Raw genomic sequence first — 16,775 nt, 5'->3', positions numbered from 1 at the left:
GTGTTACTCCTCCCTCTGCAGAGATTCTCCTGCAGACCACAAGCACTGGTATCAGTTACATGCATTCTGGTAGCACCTAGGGGCTCCTACTGAGCTTGGGACCCCGCCGTGCCAGGCGCTGCACAGACCCCGACCGATCTCAGGGGCCCATTGTGCCAGGCGCTGAACACCATGCAACAGCATTGGCATCTGGGAAAAGGTGATGATGTAGAAAGACTCTCATTTTCATGCTGGACATTTTCACTCAAGCCCCGAGGCTCCCATGTCTCTATTCCCCACACCAGCTACCTGCAGCCCGTGGGATAACACCTAGAGTATTAATGTATTATTAATTATTATTATTATTTGTATTACAGTAGCACCTAGACGCTCCATTCATGGCTCAGAACCCCACTGTGCCAGGTGCTGTACATTTTAGTAGGTGTATTACAGTAGCGCATAGGCATCCCGGTCCTACACTGGGACCCCATTGTGCCAGATGCTGTACATTATTTATTAGGTGTATTACGGTAGCACCCAGGAGCCCCAGTCATGGCCCCCCTGGTGCCAGGTGCTGCACAAACCCAGAACAGACAGACTTTCCCTGCCCCAAAGAGCGTCCCAGCTAGTCAGGTTCCTTCCGACCCTCCCTGAGCTCTCACCTTGGTTCCCAGCCCTGCCCTGCCCTTTCCGCTCCGGCTGAATGAGAGCAATAAATAACCTCGGTAGCACGCTCAGCCCATCCGCATTATAACAACATTGCCTTGCTCCTACCCAGCGCGATTCAAAACCTCTATGGTGTCTACATGGCTCACTGCGCCCAGGCTCGGACACAGGTTTGAGCCCAAGTCACCCTTCTGTCCGCATCCACATCAGCAACCTGGGTCAGCGAGCACTTGGGACCCGGGTTCTAGGACCTGCTGGGGGGTGGATCAGAGCCAAGTCCTGCTGAGGCTTGAGGCCAGCCCTGCCATCCTGCAGTGTGGACGCAGCTCAAGCCATAGGCTGGAGTCAGAAGGTCTGTGCGGTGCAGTGTGGACGAGATAGCACGGCTGTGAGACCCGGGGCCAGCGGTGGAAGCCCGGGTTTACAATGCAGGGTGGGCGCTCAAGCACGGACTTGGAAACACCGAGTCCACTTACCTGGGTCCCCTGCTGCTGGGACCGGTCTGGGCCCTGCACAGTCCCCGAATGTGGGTGGGAGGCCTGATTTGCCCACGTCCTGCCCCTGGTGCAGGGCGGCAGGGGAAGGGGGTGGGGGTTCTGTGTGATGCTGGTGGGGGAGGAGCTTGACAGAGACTGAAACATCAAGGGGCCTAAATCACCAAGCGGTACCATCCCAGTCCCAGGCTGCATGGAGCAGAACCAGGGAAACCTGTGGACAGGGGGGTTCCTGCCACGGCTTTTCCTTCTGCCTGTGCCCCAGGGGGCAGGAGGGCTGCTTTAAATGCCTGCTCCTGGAACACCCCATCCAGCCTGGCACACCTGGGCAGCTCCTGGGCAGGTGTTGGCAGCCCTGTGGGAGTAGCCTTAGCAGCAGAAGGCCAGATGCTGGCACGGTGTCTCCCCACTCCTCCACTAGGCTGGGAGGTCACCAGATGGAGCCAGACTTGGCTTCCTTGCCCCGTTGCACGGGAGTCTGGGAGCAGCAGCTGTGTGTGTGTTGCACGCATGTCCCCACATCTGTGCTTCTGCACACACGTCCCAGGGTGTGCACACAGGACTGCACGTGCATGTAACTGTGAAAATGTGTGAGTGTGCAGTGCCCACGCAAGTGAGTGCACACAGCCACACTCTCACCCACGTGCTTGCGTGAATGCACACAAAGCCCACCAGTGGGCGCACCTGCTTGGGCACACAGGTGTGCATGCAAGTGTGTGAGCCCACAAGCATGTGTACCTGAGTGTGCAAAGTCCATGCACGTGCAAATCTGCACTGGCGTGTCTGAGTGCGCCCAGCAGAGACCCAGAACACAGGTACGTTCAGGAGGGTGCGCTCAGAAGTTCTGCCATGCAGGTGTGCGAGTGGCACGTGCACGACGGAGGTTGTACTAATGAACGTGCGAGGGCACACAAGAGCACAGATGTGTACCCCTGTGAATCCATGCTCTGCGTGTGTGTGCAGATTGCCATGGAGGGGGGCAAATGCCACACAGCTGGGCTTAGCCCAGCCCTTGCCCGTGCCACTCTCTGCCCATGGACAAATGTGACCTGGTCCCATTCCATATGGAGGGGCATGAAGCCATCTTTGGCACTGAGGGCTCAGCATATCTGGCTCCTCCTACCAGGGGGAGGGGGCATTGCAGGCTCTAGACATCAAGATCCACCCCCCAGCCCTATGGGGCACAGCCAGCTCTTCACACCAGCTCCCACACACTGCGTGAGCCTGCCAAGCTCCCGGCTGAAATCCCCAGAGGCTGCATTCGCCATGGGGCGAGATGGGGGGTGGGGAGGCACGGAAACCACCTGCTATTGTCTGCAGCTCTCAGCCCCACGTCACCCTAATCCCCGCTCTCAGGCATGGCTCCCCACCCCGCCAGGCTCGCAGCTGCTGCTTGAATGGTTTAGCTGCTCCCGGACACCAAGCTGGGGCTCCGGGAATCCCCGAGGGCGGGGGTGCGGAGAGGTACCTGCCTCAGGGAGCCCTGAGCCACCGAGCAAGGAAGGGGGACGTCAGCCGGGGGTGTTATTTGCTCAGGAGCAAGGGGGGCAGTTACACCCTCCCCCCAAACTTGGTTCCCCCGACTTTTCACAAGTCTATATGCTCCACACCCTGCCCGTCCCCTCCCCGCAGGATGCAGTTTAACCCCACCCAACGTCCCCCCCAAAGCACTGACACCACTTTGCCCACCCCCAGAGCTGTTCAGCCCCAGGGGGCTGGATACACAGACCCTGGAGGGGCCCGATCAGAGCCCGGGGCTGGGCTTCCCTCCTGACCCCAGCTGGCACATAAGCCCTGCAGGCTGAAGGTGGCCAGGCCTTGAAGCCGGCCCCCCTCCCCTGCTAACCAGCGTAAGTGCAAACACTACTTCTGCCTCCCCCATGTTAGTTAGGACATGGTGCCCCCCACCCCCACCCCGCCACTGCTACCCTGCCCCCCAGGATACGGGCGAGGAAGCCAGGCCGTGGAGCCCTAGAGCGCTGGTTCTGCCCTGGCATGGAGCCTCTGGGGGTGGCTGGGGCAGCGGGCATGCAGAACGGGGCCTGGAGGGCAATGGGATGGGGAGGGACGGGGCACAATCACTGCCGACTCGCCAAGAGTTGGTCTACACTGGGAACCTCGCTGCGGCTCCGAGGGGGTGAGAAATCCTCTCCCCTGCCTAAGCCCAGTGCAGCCAGTGCTAGGTCAATGGAAGAATTTGTCTGTCCACCTTGAGGCCGGGAGACCGCCCCCGTCACTGTCGGGAGCGTCTACACTGAAGCATCGTGCTGCAGCGTTTCACGTGTAGAAAAGCCTGGAGGGTTTACACTGATTCGGAGTGCAGAGCCTCCCAAATCCCCTCTCGTGGAGCCAGGGGAGGGCCCCATGCTGGTGCTAGCATGGTGGGTGGGTGGTGTGGGGAGCCCCCAGCTCCCCTCAGCCCCGCCTCCTGCAGCAGAAGGAAAGTCACAGCGGCTCTAGACCCAGCAGGGGGTGCTGTGGTGAGTGGGGCCGGATCACTCCCAGCTACGCCAGCCCCAGTTCTCCCAGCAGGGGGAGCTGTGGGGATGGGAGTGGGGCAGGAGCACCAGCCTTGGGGGGAGCTCTGAGTGTGAGTACATCACTGTTTTACTTTCTCAGATCCTCTGACGGCTTACAGAGAGTGAAGCCAAAAGCCCTCCCAGCAGGGGGCGCTAGGCCGGGGCTTCCCCAAGGGCTCCTCCACCTAGATCCCTCCTCTTCCCCCAAACAGCCGGTCCCTTTAATATCCGATGGGCTGATGGTGACAGGAAACAATGGGCGCCCCAGGCCCTATCTGCTGATTAACATCATGCCAGGTCTTAAGGGGAATTAGCTGCCAGCTCAGCTTATGTCAGTTTCCCATTGTTCTGGTCTCCGGATCCGGCCGGGACCTTCTGGAGCCCAGACCCTCTGCCTTTCACACCACAGAAGCATCTCACCTCCATGCACCCCTGCCCCCCAACTAGCCCTCCGGCTCCCCTCACCAGCCAGCAGGGCTGCCCCGCTCCAGTGTGACTGCTGCCTTCTGAGCCTCCATCTCTGCTCTGGGATGGTCTGCACGGCCATGGGGAGCAGATGGAGTCCCGGATCGGCCACCACTCCTGTCCCCGCTCGGTGCCTCAGTTTCCCCCCATGTAAGAGGGCTGATGCTGCCCTGCTGCACAAGGTTAATTTATCCAGGCCTGAGAGCCTCCCGGGGAGGGGCCTGGAGAAGGGCCAGGGCTCAACGGCTGCCAGCGTCAGATGCACCTGCAGGCTGCCAGCGCGGCCGTGGGGTAGCTCCCCGTCCAGATCCTACCCTGCCTCGTCCAGTGTAACCCCCCAGCTCTGCCCACCACCGGCCGCCCTGGCCTGGCACTGAGGCGAGGGGCAGCCACAGCTCAGCTGGCGTGTCCCCACCCCAGGGGCAGGCCGCAGCTCTCAGGGCTGGCAACCCGGCTGCTTGAGCCCTGAAACTGATGGGGAGCCAGAAAAGGAGAGAAACAGGTCCCTGATCCTGATCCCATCCAATGCGGAGGGGTCTCCCTGCGTCGCATGCCCCATGGCACAGGGGCAGCACGCTGCTGGCACAAAGGAGCAGCCTCTTCCAGCAGCTGCAGCCTTTGCTCTGTTTGCACCAGTAAAGCCCAACCACTGGGGAACACGCACTTACGGCAAGGAGCCGCCCGGCAACCCACAGGAGGCAGGGTGGCTCTGAGGGCTGTGTGCGGCACAGACTCCGGGGCTCTGGGGGACTTGGCATGCCAGGGTGCCGTTCTCCTCACCCGTAGCAGCGTTCCAGGCAGGGAACACCACCGAGGAGTCCCTGAGACCCGCCAGGACGCCCCGTCCCTTCCAACCAGGTGTTCCCACAATGGGGCAGAGCCAAAAGCTGCTGTCGAGCCGTAGAGACGAGAGACACAAACCCCCTGGGAGATGGATTGCTCTCTGCCGACTACTTGCCAGTGCATTGATCTAGCTTGGAGCATCACAGGCTGGGGCTCCCTGCTCTTCCCGGCCGCTCTGCTATCCACTAGATCTTGGCAATCCGGGAACAGCTCCCAACACCAAGCAGCCAGCCCAGCTCCTGCTCATGGCCCTTGCTGCCTCCCTGGGACATGCAACAGCTCTCCCCAGCAAGCGTTCTAAGCAGCCCCTCCAGATCCAATCTTCCAGCCAGATTTCCAGGAAAAACAAGCATGCAAAGGCCCCAGCAGGAAGATACAAGGGTGTAGGCAGACATCACCCACAATTGCATGCACAGCAATTTACCGCACAGCAACTGCATGCATTGTTTCTCCGCCTGCATTTCTGGGCTCCCCATCAGCCAGCCCCTTCCCCCCTGCCCTAGGAGCTGGCCCAGCTCCACAGAAGGGTTGGGCATAGTGGGCCCTGCGTCCCATCGCTGGCACACGTGCCGACGGGCACTGCTCTTCGCACTCTCTGCGCGCGGCCCGGAAACGCTCCTTCCCAGCTGAAAGACAGGGAACAAGCAGCCTCAAAGCCCTAATGCTGCTTACGCGGAGGAGAGCCTCCCCTGCTGCTCCCAGGGCAGAGGCCTGTTGCTTTGGAGACAAAGATCCAGAGTTCTAGTCCCGGCTCCGCCAGGGTGTAAGCGTGTCTAGGATCTGGCACACGTTACAGTACCCCTGGCATCTCTAGTGCCTCTGCAACATGGCACCTGCACGTGTCTCCTCGCTGCCTACTGCTGCCCTAGTGAGGGGATGGCCTGGCCTCTGCAGGGGATGGAGGTCCCCAACGCCCTTTGAGGTGCTGGACTCTGAGAGCTCCTGGCCTAGGCCAGGCGGTGCCAGGGGTGCTCGTGGCAGCTATGCCCGGGCAGCTGGGTTGAGAGCGGCACAGTACCTGGGCGCCAGAGGACGGAGGGTAAAACAAAACTAAAGGATCCCCAAACTGGCTCCACCAGCTCCCAGCTCCTTTGGTTCGTCAGCGAAACGCAGGGCAATTAGCCCTATATTCCCGAACGCTTGTAACACCAAAGCCCACGGGGCTGCAATCAAGTTAATTGGCCAAATGATGGCTGCAGCCTGCTGGCTTCGCTGCCTCAGTGCTGGTTGCCCAACCCACAGAGGGGATGGTTGGGCCGGGTCCCCTCCCCGGCCCTCTCTCACCACAGGGCCCTATAAACCTCTGCAAGGGCAGGGAATGAAAGGCACGGTAGCACCCATGGGAGAAGAGGGAAGAAAGTGGGCTAGGTCTAGACTCTGCAGAAGGAACTATGCTGGGGCTGGGGGGACCATGCTGCTGGCACCCGCTCCCTAGAACCCCTGGGGGCTTGGGGGATCTGACTGCTGGAATGAGAGATCAGACTCCCCCCCACACATGCTGTGGGACACCCTCCGCCCCATTTTGGTTCATGGCCCCATTGCACAAGCACCTTTGTTTTGCTGCCATGGGGAGCCTGTCATAGGAAGAGAGGCAGCCTGCCAAGGCGCAAGCTGGCAAAGCCGCCGAGAGGGGAGGAATGCTGCAGGCAGGAGACACCTGCAGCTGACTGCAACTACATGCCCTTCACAGCCCCTAAATGCCCTTCACGTCACCCCCACCCCTTCACGCCCTCCCACCCCTGTCACACCCCCACCACCCCATCACACCCCCACCACTTCCACTGCCCTTCACACCACCCTTGGTCTCTCTGCCACAGCTTTCCAGGAAGAGAGGAAGGTCAGATGCCAAGCACAAGAGATGGGCATCAGTGGGCAGCCAGAAGGGGGCAGGGCCTTGCTGACTAGGGGACAGAGACAGCTGCTCTGGGTTCCCTTGGGCAGAGCGTGCAGTTGGCGAATCTCACTGCACTGAAGGGTCACCTCAGCCTTCATGCTGCAGTGGTCTGCGCCCTGTCCAACAGATGGACAGACAGACAGACAGACAACTGGGAGCCAGAACTCCTGGTTCTTTCCATCGTCCTGGCAAAGATTCACCGAGTGGCCCTGGGCAAGTCACTTTCCCAGCTCCGTGACTCAGTTTCCCCACCTGGGGTTAATGAGACAAACTCAGCTGTGGGGTGGGTGAGAGGACAGACTTCCCTGACATTCTGGGGTCCTGAGACGGCCGGGGTTACAGACCCGGCTCCTTCCTCCTTCTCTTGTTTGACCCCCCAAGGTCAATGCACAAAACCCAGAAGTAAGCACCCCCCAGCCCCTGCAGTGAGAGTGGGGGAGAGTTTACAGGGCCCCTCCTGCTTTTCGCAACCCAGCCGGCCTGTCCCACCCCCAGTCCCTGCCTTGCGAGTCCCTCCCAGCTCATTATCTCATAAAGCTAACTGCACCCGCAGCCGAAGCCGGCGAAACACACCCACCCAACCAGAAAACCAGCCACCGCTTGCTCCTACCACCAGCCTGCTCCTCCCCAGCTCCATGCCCAGCACTCCTTGGGCCTGCAGGCAAAACGCAACACAAAGCTGCACGAAGCAGGGACCAGGAGTCGGTTGATTGTTGGCCTACATGAGCCCAGCCCCGGACTGCAATGGGCTGCCTCTTTCGGACAGGCTCAGCAGACAGGCCAGGCCGTGAATGAAGGCAGGACTTTCCCGGCTCTTCCAGCTCATGGAAGACGGGGAGCAACACGTCCGCAGCCTCTGTCCAACGGCCCCGATGGCCCCGACGAAGGGCTCCAACGGAACGGAGCAAACGGCTGTATCCACCCACGCTAGAGCGGGGTGAGACATTTACGACAGGCCGTTGGAAACTGCCCGTGTCTCGTCGCAACCGACACGTTCCATGCGGAACGGAACGTCCCAACGAAACGCTTCCAAACGATTCACGCTGGAAATGGGGGCACTTGTTTCGCCTTCCGCCTTCTGTTTCATTTCACTTTGGGGGCCATGCACCAGTTGTTGGATCTACCGGTAACAACAGTGGTTGTGCTAATCGCATGGCAGGGCCCCCACTCTCGCCCAATCCTCCCTCCCTTCCTGCTTTCCAGGTTTCCCCCACACCAGTAGGGTTCCACCCACTGGTGCCTAGAACATTCCCTGAAATTTTGGAATTGATCATCCGTGGCGTTGCAAAGTCGTCACCATGTGACAGAGAGACGAGGCAAGTGAGGTCATCTCTGTTATCGGACCAACTTCTGATGATGAAAGAGACAAGCTGTGGACCTATACAAAGAAGAGCTCTGTGTCGCTCGACAGCTTGTCTCCCTCCTCGAGGGAAGTTGGCTCGATAACAGGTATTCCCTCCCCCACCTTGTCTCTCTAACATCCTGGGACCAACACGGCTACAACCGCACTGCACACATGTCACAGACAGACTGGCAGACACAGAGATGCCGTCAAGTGGAGGGTAAGACCTTCGCCAGCTCAGCCAATGAAATCGACTGTATGATACTGCTGCGATATTACTGGCTTGTTTCATTTCGATGATTCCGAACCGGAATGTTTCGTTCTGTCAAATATTTCAAGTTTTGGACTTTTCATCAAGAAAAACAAACTCGGGACTGTTGGACTGTCCCCAGGAGATAGAAATTCTCTTTTCCCGCCAGCTCTGGTGTGCCCAGAGCCCCGGCTCAGCACGCGGGCACCAAGGGGGAACGGATCCCCTTTAGACATACGCAGCATCCATGGCTGCATAGGGCACCCAAAAATGATGGCACGATTATGGATCCAATTGATTCCTGAGGACAGGGGGCCGGCTGGCAGGCCTGGTGGTTATTTGAAATTCTGCAGGAACTTTTTGGCCCAAGTTTTCTCATTATGGGTGGGGCCTCAGCCCCTGTGCCATGCACGAGCTTTTTCTCTGGGAGCACAGTACTGATCTCTCAGGAGTAAAGCTACTCGGGGTGAGTTGAGGGAGCGGATTCATGGCCAGTGTGAACCTCTCTCAGACACACCGCAGCCAAGAACGACTTTCAAAGCTCAGGCTACCTTGGTCAGTCACATGAGAGATGTGGGACTGGTCCTTATTATTCCTGGTGTTACAGTCGCATCTGAAGGTTCAGCCGGGGGGAGCCTGCTGTCATGCAAGGCACTACACAGATGCATAATAAGAGACTCTGGCAGGTCCATTGAGCTCACAATCCAAGTCCCAAAGTCAGATTAGAAGTTGCCAAACCCTATAGCGACTGGCCCAATGGCTGTACCCAGACAGTCCCGGCCCTGGCAAGCTCACAGTCTAGGTAAACAAACCACACCCAGGGTGATGAGCAGGAGATATTATTGCCCCATTTTACAGAGCAGGAAACTGAGGCGCAGAACTGGGACTTAAACCCAGGGCACCTGATGTCACCCCAGAGCCTTACCCCAAACCCATCCCCCTTCTCTTCCCTGCTCGGGCAGCTCTCACTGCAGCAGGTGTTTGTCAGGTGCGGGACTCAGCGTGTCACCGTGGGAGGCGCTGGGCACTTTGGACAATCCCCCCACCCCACCCAGCACAGCCTGCTCGGACCCTGGGGAAGGTGAACTAAGTGGGCGGGGTGCAGAGTTTCCAATCCTGAGCGAGCCAGACCCCTAGAGAAGCACCACTGAGAAATTACTGCAGGCAGGGCAGCATCCCAGGACCCCCAGCTCCATGTCCCTGGAGCCTTCAGACACAAGTTGGAGCCCTCTGGCTTGGGTGGAAACTCCCTGGCTCATCCTGCTCTTCAGCTGGGAGCCCTGCGAAGGCTGGTGCCTGCTGGCATGCCATGCAGGAGTGGCTAGGCTTGGTCTCATCCCCTCGCCTGGTAGACTTAGTGCCCTGCTATGCTGGAGACTCACGCCCAGCCCTGGTCTCCTTCCTGCTCATCCCTCCCAGCGCTACCAGCTGCTGTCTCCGCAGGGACCGCTTATGCCAGACCCGCTCCCCCTCCCACACACCCCCTGCATTCAGACCTGCCCCCGGGAAGCCAGTAGCCTGCAGCTCTCCCAGCAAAGTGGACAGGAGATTTCTCCCTGGGAGGACCAGGCCAGTGGGTGGGTTGGGGCCCATCCCTCGTCCGTGGGCTTTTGCTAGAGAAATTAGCCTGTTACCATATGCCCCTGGGCAAGGGGGAGAAGCGAAGGAATCCTGGGCCTCCAAGCTTCCCAGATCTTTCTCGGGACCAGCTGAGCTGCCCGACAGGTATACGGGACGCAGGCCCAGCAGCCTCTTGCCCAGCACAATGCAACGGCGAAAGACATGGCTAATTGGCCTGCTCTGCGCAGTTACGGGCCTGGGGAGTCAGCGGCTCCGCAGTTTTATTGGTGGTGACAAACGACCAGCTCCAATGGCCAGGGTATGAGTGGTTTTGCCTCCTGCCCACTCTCTGGCCACACAGGTCCAGTTAGGCTGGGTTTGTGCAAAAGACTCCAGTCCCGGGGCTTCACATTTCCTCCTGCCCTGCAGGACGAATGCCACTGAATCACGCAGAGTCCTGAGTCCTGGGGAACTGCTGGAGGTTTCAGGCCCTGGGTCTCCCCAGCTAGCCGTTCAGGGGAGCCCCAGGCTCTGGCCCTGCGACAGGATCCACCCCAATTGGGTGCAGGGTCTGTACTAGGGCAGCCAAAGCGGGATGGAGCCCCTTGCAGTGACAGAGAGCCCAGAGCTTTTCCCGCTGGACCACCCATTCCACGTGGCCGGGGAAATGGGATCCAAAGCCCCCATCCTTACGCAGAGCCACTACGACAGAGCTGAGCAAGCCCCCTGGGAAGGAGCCTTACAGTCATGCTCCTGAATTCACTGGGCCGAATCCAAGCCCCATTGAGGTCTGTGGGAGTTTTGCTGTTGATTTCAATGGAGCCAGTTCACCCTAAGCTCTCAAGGCCAGACGGACCCATGCTGACAATCTAGTCTGAGCGCCTGCATATTCCAGGCCAGAGACCCTCCCCCAGGGATTCCCACACCCCCATTGCTCTGGTGCGAGCCCGAGCGGCTCTGTCAGACAGAGATGCCCCAGCTGAATTTAAAGATTCCAGGTGACAGAGGCAGCATCCTGCAGGGCAGCTATTCCACTGGCTCCTTCCCACCCTGTAAGCACCTTCAATTAGTCTGAATCTCTCTAACCCACTGACCTCCTCTGTTCCCTAGAGAGGGTGGGGTGAGTCAGCCGGGGTGTAGGAGCCGGAGAGAGTGGGGCTGTACAGTGCTGGAGTTCAGGCTGGACTCCACCACAGCCATCGGGTTATGCCAGCAGACGAGGAAGTCTGAGCCAAGGGGACCTCCCTGGCATCGCTTCATAGACTCCAAGGCCAGGCAGGAACATTGTGATTGTCTTGTCTGACCTCCTGGTTAACCCAGGCCAAAGATCTGCTCCCCAAATAATCCCTAGAGCCGATCTGTCAGAGAAATGTCCGATCTTAACCAAGGGATGCTAGACACACAGGAATGGAGACAGATGAGCCCCAAACAACAGGAAAGAGCTGAGCATCTTTATACCACAAATCAGGGAGAATTATTTTCTGTATTACATCAGGGTCTTGCACAGACACCCAGTGAGAGACGGTCCCTGCCCCCAACGAGCTCACAGTGTAATCAGACAAAAGGTGAGGGGGAAACTGAGGCACAGAGCAGGGATGGCACTTACCCAAGGTCTGTGGCAGAGCCAGTAACAGAACCCTGGTGTCTTGAATTATAATATAGTGCCCCTACCACTAGGCCACACTGCCCTTGGCAGTATAGTATAACAAACTCACTCCTCATCTTGAATCCCTCATGGAGCTGTAACCCCCACCATAGGGCACCAGCAGGATTTGAACAAGGACCTTCAGTAAAGAAATCAACCACTGAAGATAAAGGAGCAACTCCAATAGCTGGTAGCAGTAGCAGGTTGTTATCTGCTAGTGAAGTAGCCCCTGTTGTGGGAAGCAACACTCACCGCTGGCGCATAGTCCGGGGAGCTAAAAGGTAAGCATTGCCTCATTATGAACGGGGGAAGATCTGGCCGCAGAGTGATTCCCAGGGGTGCAGGGCGTTGTTGTGACACAGACTTGTCCATCGCACCGCACATGCTCCTGCCCACCTGCACTCCCACAGCCAATCGGCTGCCTCAATAGGCATGCCACATGCACACACACACACACACACACACACACTCGTGTACACACACACCCCTATCCCAGCTGGCTGCTGACTCCCAGCAGGGGGAGTGACTGACTCCTTTAGTGCTTGGGATCGGGGCTCATGCTTCTGGGGCCTGATCCAATCCCCACCAGAGTCAAAGGAGAGATTTCCTTGGAGACTGGACAGAGCCCCAGGGCTGAAGGGCCCCCGGGGCAGGCCACTTGCACACCTGCCTGCCGCCTCTGTCTCACCCACATCCACAGACACGCCTCCCCCGCACTGTTTACAGCCAGACCCATGCCGATCCTCACCAAGCACTGATCATTAAACAACTAGCAGCCCTCTGGCTGCTGAGAGCTGATTACGGAGCATGGCTTTTGGAGGAGACGCCTGGCTTCCCCTACAGCAGGTATTGCGTGTGATCAGAGTGAGGATGTGCCCGGACACATACAATAGGCAGAGAAACCAAAAGAAAGGGAATAAGGGAGGGGAAGACAATAAGTTCTGGAGCCATCCCCACGCCCAAGAGTCACTAACACTGGGAGAGACAAGCAGAACATGGGGAGGTGTCAGGGAATCCTGGAGCTGGAAGGAGGAAGGAGATTATAACCTGGCATCTCCTGCCCCACCAGCTTCCCTCAGCCCCTGTCAGGATCTCCGGGGAGAGTTGGGCTGGAACATTTGGATCCAGATCCAAACTGGTTCCTGGGAGCCGGGGTTTGGATTCAAAACACGCAGCTGGATTTAGGTTCTAAAGCATCTCCCGTGCTGGGCTAGTGGCTAGTGTCAGGCTGGCCCGGTCTGGGTTCCAGAACCTTCCTCCCTGGCACAGTCACGCCAAGTGAGCGAGTCACAAATTCTGCCCCAAATCTAGTTGGTTTTAACCACCCCCCCACACACACACACACACTGAGATGGAATGAAACACACCCAGGATGGCAGGTTTCATACCTGTCAAGTGGGAACAGGTGGCTCCAGGTGTCCCCCTCAGGCTCAAGCTTTGCAGTGCAGGGGCTCGCACATGAGAATCAGGAAGTGAAACTAACTAGGAAAGCATCTGTTTTCATCAGGCCAGCTGGGGGGGGGGGAGGGAAGGGTGAAAAGAAAACAGCAAAGAGGACCCCTGATTTGGGGGGGAAGGATAGCTCAGTGGTTTGAGCATTGGCCTGCTAAACCCAGGGTTGTGAGTTCAATCCTTGAGGGGGCCATTTAGGGATTTGGGGCAAAAATTGGGGATTGGTCCTGCTTTGAGCAGGGGGTTGGACTGGATGACCTCCTGAGGTCCCTTCCAACCCTGATATTCTATGATTCATCCCATTCTTTCAGCTCAGAAGGGGACGAGGGGGGACAATCATCAAATCATAGACACGTAGGGATGAAAGGGACAGGGAGAGGTCATCTGATCCATCCCCCGCACTGAGGCAGGATCAAGTATACCCCCAATAGCCGGGTCCACACCTAAACACCAGATCCAGACAGCCTCCAGCCTAGAACCCAGATCTGAACTTGGAGGATCAGGCCCATCTCTAAATGAAAACAAGCAACGTCTCTTGACACAGTCTGCAAAAGCGCAGAATCTCCCATCCCCTGTCTGGAAAGCAGCTAATGACTGGGCCGTGATGAAATGGACGAGATTCTCGTCATGGGGCAGGAATGTACAGGCAGAGCTGGCTTATAACTCCAGCCTCCCACTAAAAAGCAACAATATAGGAAGACAGCCTTGAAACTGATGAGGAAAACACCTGCTCCACCCCAAGAGCTGATGGAATGAAAGTGCTCAGAGATTGTTATCAGCACAGCCCCTGCTTCCCATCCTACCTGGGGTGAACAGCGAACCAGGTTAAACACCTCCAACATTCTTCTGCTGATAAACAGAGGAAACCGGAAGCCTTCCCCCATAATTAATAAAGGATCATCATCATTATTATTAATCTGTATCAATTAGAGTGCATTATGGAAGCAATGATTGAAAAAAGTGGGTGTCAAATAAACATGCAAATTAGCACTTTGTGGGCATCCGGGGCAGGGCTGTGAGCCCCAGAGAGTCGCAGATCGAAAGTTGAAGCTGGAGGCTCTTGGGGACAGCTCAGCAGCCCACAGGCAGGAGGCTGGGGTCATCCCCCCCGCCCACTTTGCCCCTGGTAGGGTCAGGGTTGGAGGTTATTTCTAGCTGCAGAGCAACCCTGAGCCTGGTGCCCAGTGGCAGAGACACAGAGAGCTGACACCCTGTTTAATAAGAGCCTGGTTGGCCAGGACCACACCCTGCCAATTTGCCACCTAAGAGTCAGTCACCAGCCACTGGGCCAGCCCTGGAGACAGGCGGCAATTGCATCCCGGTCACACAGCAGCTTCCACTCAGCTATGCGAGACAGGGAAGGCCCGAAGCCTGCCTTAAGCACACGCAGGGGGCCTGGTGCCCCAGCCAGGGCATTCTCTGGACTCCCTCTCCCATATCAGCTAGCTCTTCCCCATCCCTGCCTTTGCCTACTGCAACAGCTGCTCTCATTGCTCCTGCTCTGCGGTCACAGATCCTGGGGGGCACGTTTTGGCGCATCCACTCTCAGCACACTCAGCGAAGCCAGACAAGCTGCCTGATCCGCCCTGCGCCACGTGCCCTTGTTCACACCACTGCAAAACGGGCATTGCATGCTACTCATTGGGCCGTGGGCACCCGCGAGGCCCAGCTGTGAATGACTGCATGGGCACAAGTGAAGGAGGCCTGGGCCCATTCTCGGGCCAGATCCTCAGCCGGTGTAAAGCGGAGTCGCCCTCCTGGCTTCAGTAGAGTTATGGGGACTGACACCAGCTGAGCTTCTGACCCATTTCCTACACCAAGAACTGAGACATCAGGGCATCAGCTTTTCCCATCTGAACCGCCATGGGGTGCAGAGACTCCGCAGCAGGTCGGGGCCCCATTGTGCCGGGCGCTATACAGGCACAGAGGACCTGCTCCCCTGCCCGGCCCTGCCCAGCTCGGCTTGTTATAATCCTGCTGTGCTCTGAGTCACGCGGGTGGTTCGGAGCCACCACCGAAGGGCTAAAGCCTGAGTCAGCAGCTCAGCTGACAGGGAGCAGGGCTGGGAAGTGGCAGCTTTTGTCGAGTCACTGCGAGGCTGCCAGGGAGGGCGTGGGATGGGTGCCAAGCACGTAGTAATGGGGGTGGAGGGGGGCAGCAAAGCCCTGCTAGGGTGAGCCTGGGGAGCAGCTTTCTCTATGTGGCCCATCTCTGGGGGGGTCACACGCACTCACCCCCCCTCGGAAGGCAGCACCAAGGAGTCCATGTCTAAAGACCCCTCTGCAAGGGGACAAGTTTCTTACCCCTTTGAAGTCCCTGTAGCCAATGGCCCACTGCCTGCACCCCACCCCAGAGCCAGCCACCCACGACCCCCATGCGGAGACCCAACAGCTCTGCGGCCAACAGCCCCACAAGGCGCTCCCTTCGCTTGGGGTTCCCCCGAGTTCCAGGGGTGCACGAGCCGGTCAGGGGAGGGAGGAGGGGGATCAGAACCTTGACCCAGTGGGAAGGCAAAGGCAGGGACTTGATGCTAGTGGGCGGAGGAATGGCGGTGCCTGGTGCTTAGTTTGAGGGGGTTGCAATGAGGTGGGGGGGCTTGTAGGGGGAAAGTGGGGGGGGGGCGACTCTCCATGCAGGACAATGTTTGAAAACACCTGACAACCAAAGGGCACAACAATATCACGCTGCACACGCACACGGGGCCCGATCCTGCCCAGGAGCCCGATCCTGCCCAGGTTCCCCCGTCTCCCTGCACTGGGTTTCTTGCAGGATCTGAGCCGCAGGATGAACTGCAATCAAGGGGCGACACAAAGGAACCTCCCCCCCCAAACCCGAAGGGGCTTCTCGGGTAGAGATCCGGGACCCCACATCGCTGCAGGGGGCGGGGGCGGGGGTGCATGGAGGGCAGAAGGCAGGAGCCCGGCAGCTCTGGATCCAAACCCGGATGGGTGTTTGGGGTGGGGGCGCCGGGGAACCCCCGGGTCTGGCCCGCGCGCTGAGGCAGGACCAAGGCAACCTCGCCCAAAGTGGCCCAGGAGCCTGCCCCGGCTCTTTGGCCCGGGAGCCCCGAGCCGGGCGACGGGACGAGGCGACTCACCGGAGGCTGCGAGGCAGAGCAGCAGGAGTTTCCAAGCTGCGGGGGCCGGGGCCGGGGCGAAGGACCCGCTCATGACGTCGCTGTCACGACACGCGTGGGGAACTCACAGCGGCCCCCCCGGGCCGGGATCTTCCTCCGTGAGCGAGCGGGTGCCGGGGGGGGGGTCTCCGGGGGGGGAGGGGAGTCTCCTGGGGGGTGTCCCCGGAACCTGGGCGCGCGGATCCCCCGGGGGCCGGGCCTCGTGCGCTCAGGGCCCGCTGGGTCGCTGGCTCATGCCCGGCCGCCGGTTGCGCTCCCCGCTCGGCCGCGCTGCGCTTCGAGGCTCCCCAAGCTGCTCGCCCAGCATCGCCGGGGCGCGGGGGGGAGGAACCTGTCTGGCAGGTCGGAACAGGTGTTTCTCCAAAAAGGGGCGCGGCCTCGGCCCGGGGAAACCAGCCCGAGCCCTCCCCGCTTCGCTGGGCAGACGTGAGAGGCTCCGGCTCCGGGCCCGACCCGTGGGATCGGGGCGCCGGGTCTCCCAGGAGGAGGGGGTGGGGGGCGTGAGCTGGCTGACTGCCCAGCCTGGCCCG

General features: G+C 59.2%; 1 protein-coding gene across 2 annotated transcripts in view; it reads right to left on the bottom strand.

Moving 5' to 3' along the window:
- Positions 1-16,571, bottom strand: part of NECTIN4 (nectin cell adhesion molecule 4) — a 46,720-nt gene extending 30,149 nt beyond the window's left edge. For both annotated transcript variants that reach the window (XM_073323104.2, XM_073323105.2), the window contains exon 1: positions 16,207-16,571. In XM_073323104.2, the coding sequence (XP_073179205.1) occupies positions 16,207-16,279 (73 nt within the window). In that variant the 5' untranslated portion in view covers positions 16,280-16,571. The remainder of the gene's footprint in view (positions 1-16,206) is intronic.
- Positions 16,572-16,775: the final 204 nt, after the last annotated feature.

The sequence above is a fragment of the Lepidochelys kempii genome, chromosome 24, assembly GCF_965140285.1.
Source record: "Lepidochelys kempii isolate rLepKem1 chromosome 24, rLepKem1.hap1, whole genome shotgun sequence".
In the NCBI taxonomy this organism is placed as follows: domain Eukaryota; kingdom Metazoa; phylum Chordata; order Testudines; family Cheloniidae; genus Lepidochelys; species Lepidochelys kempii.
This window is presented reverse-complemented; position numbering and strand designations above follow the sequence as displayed.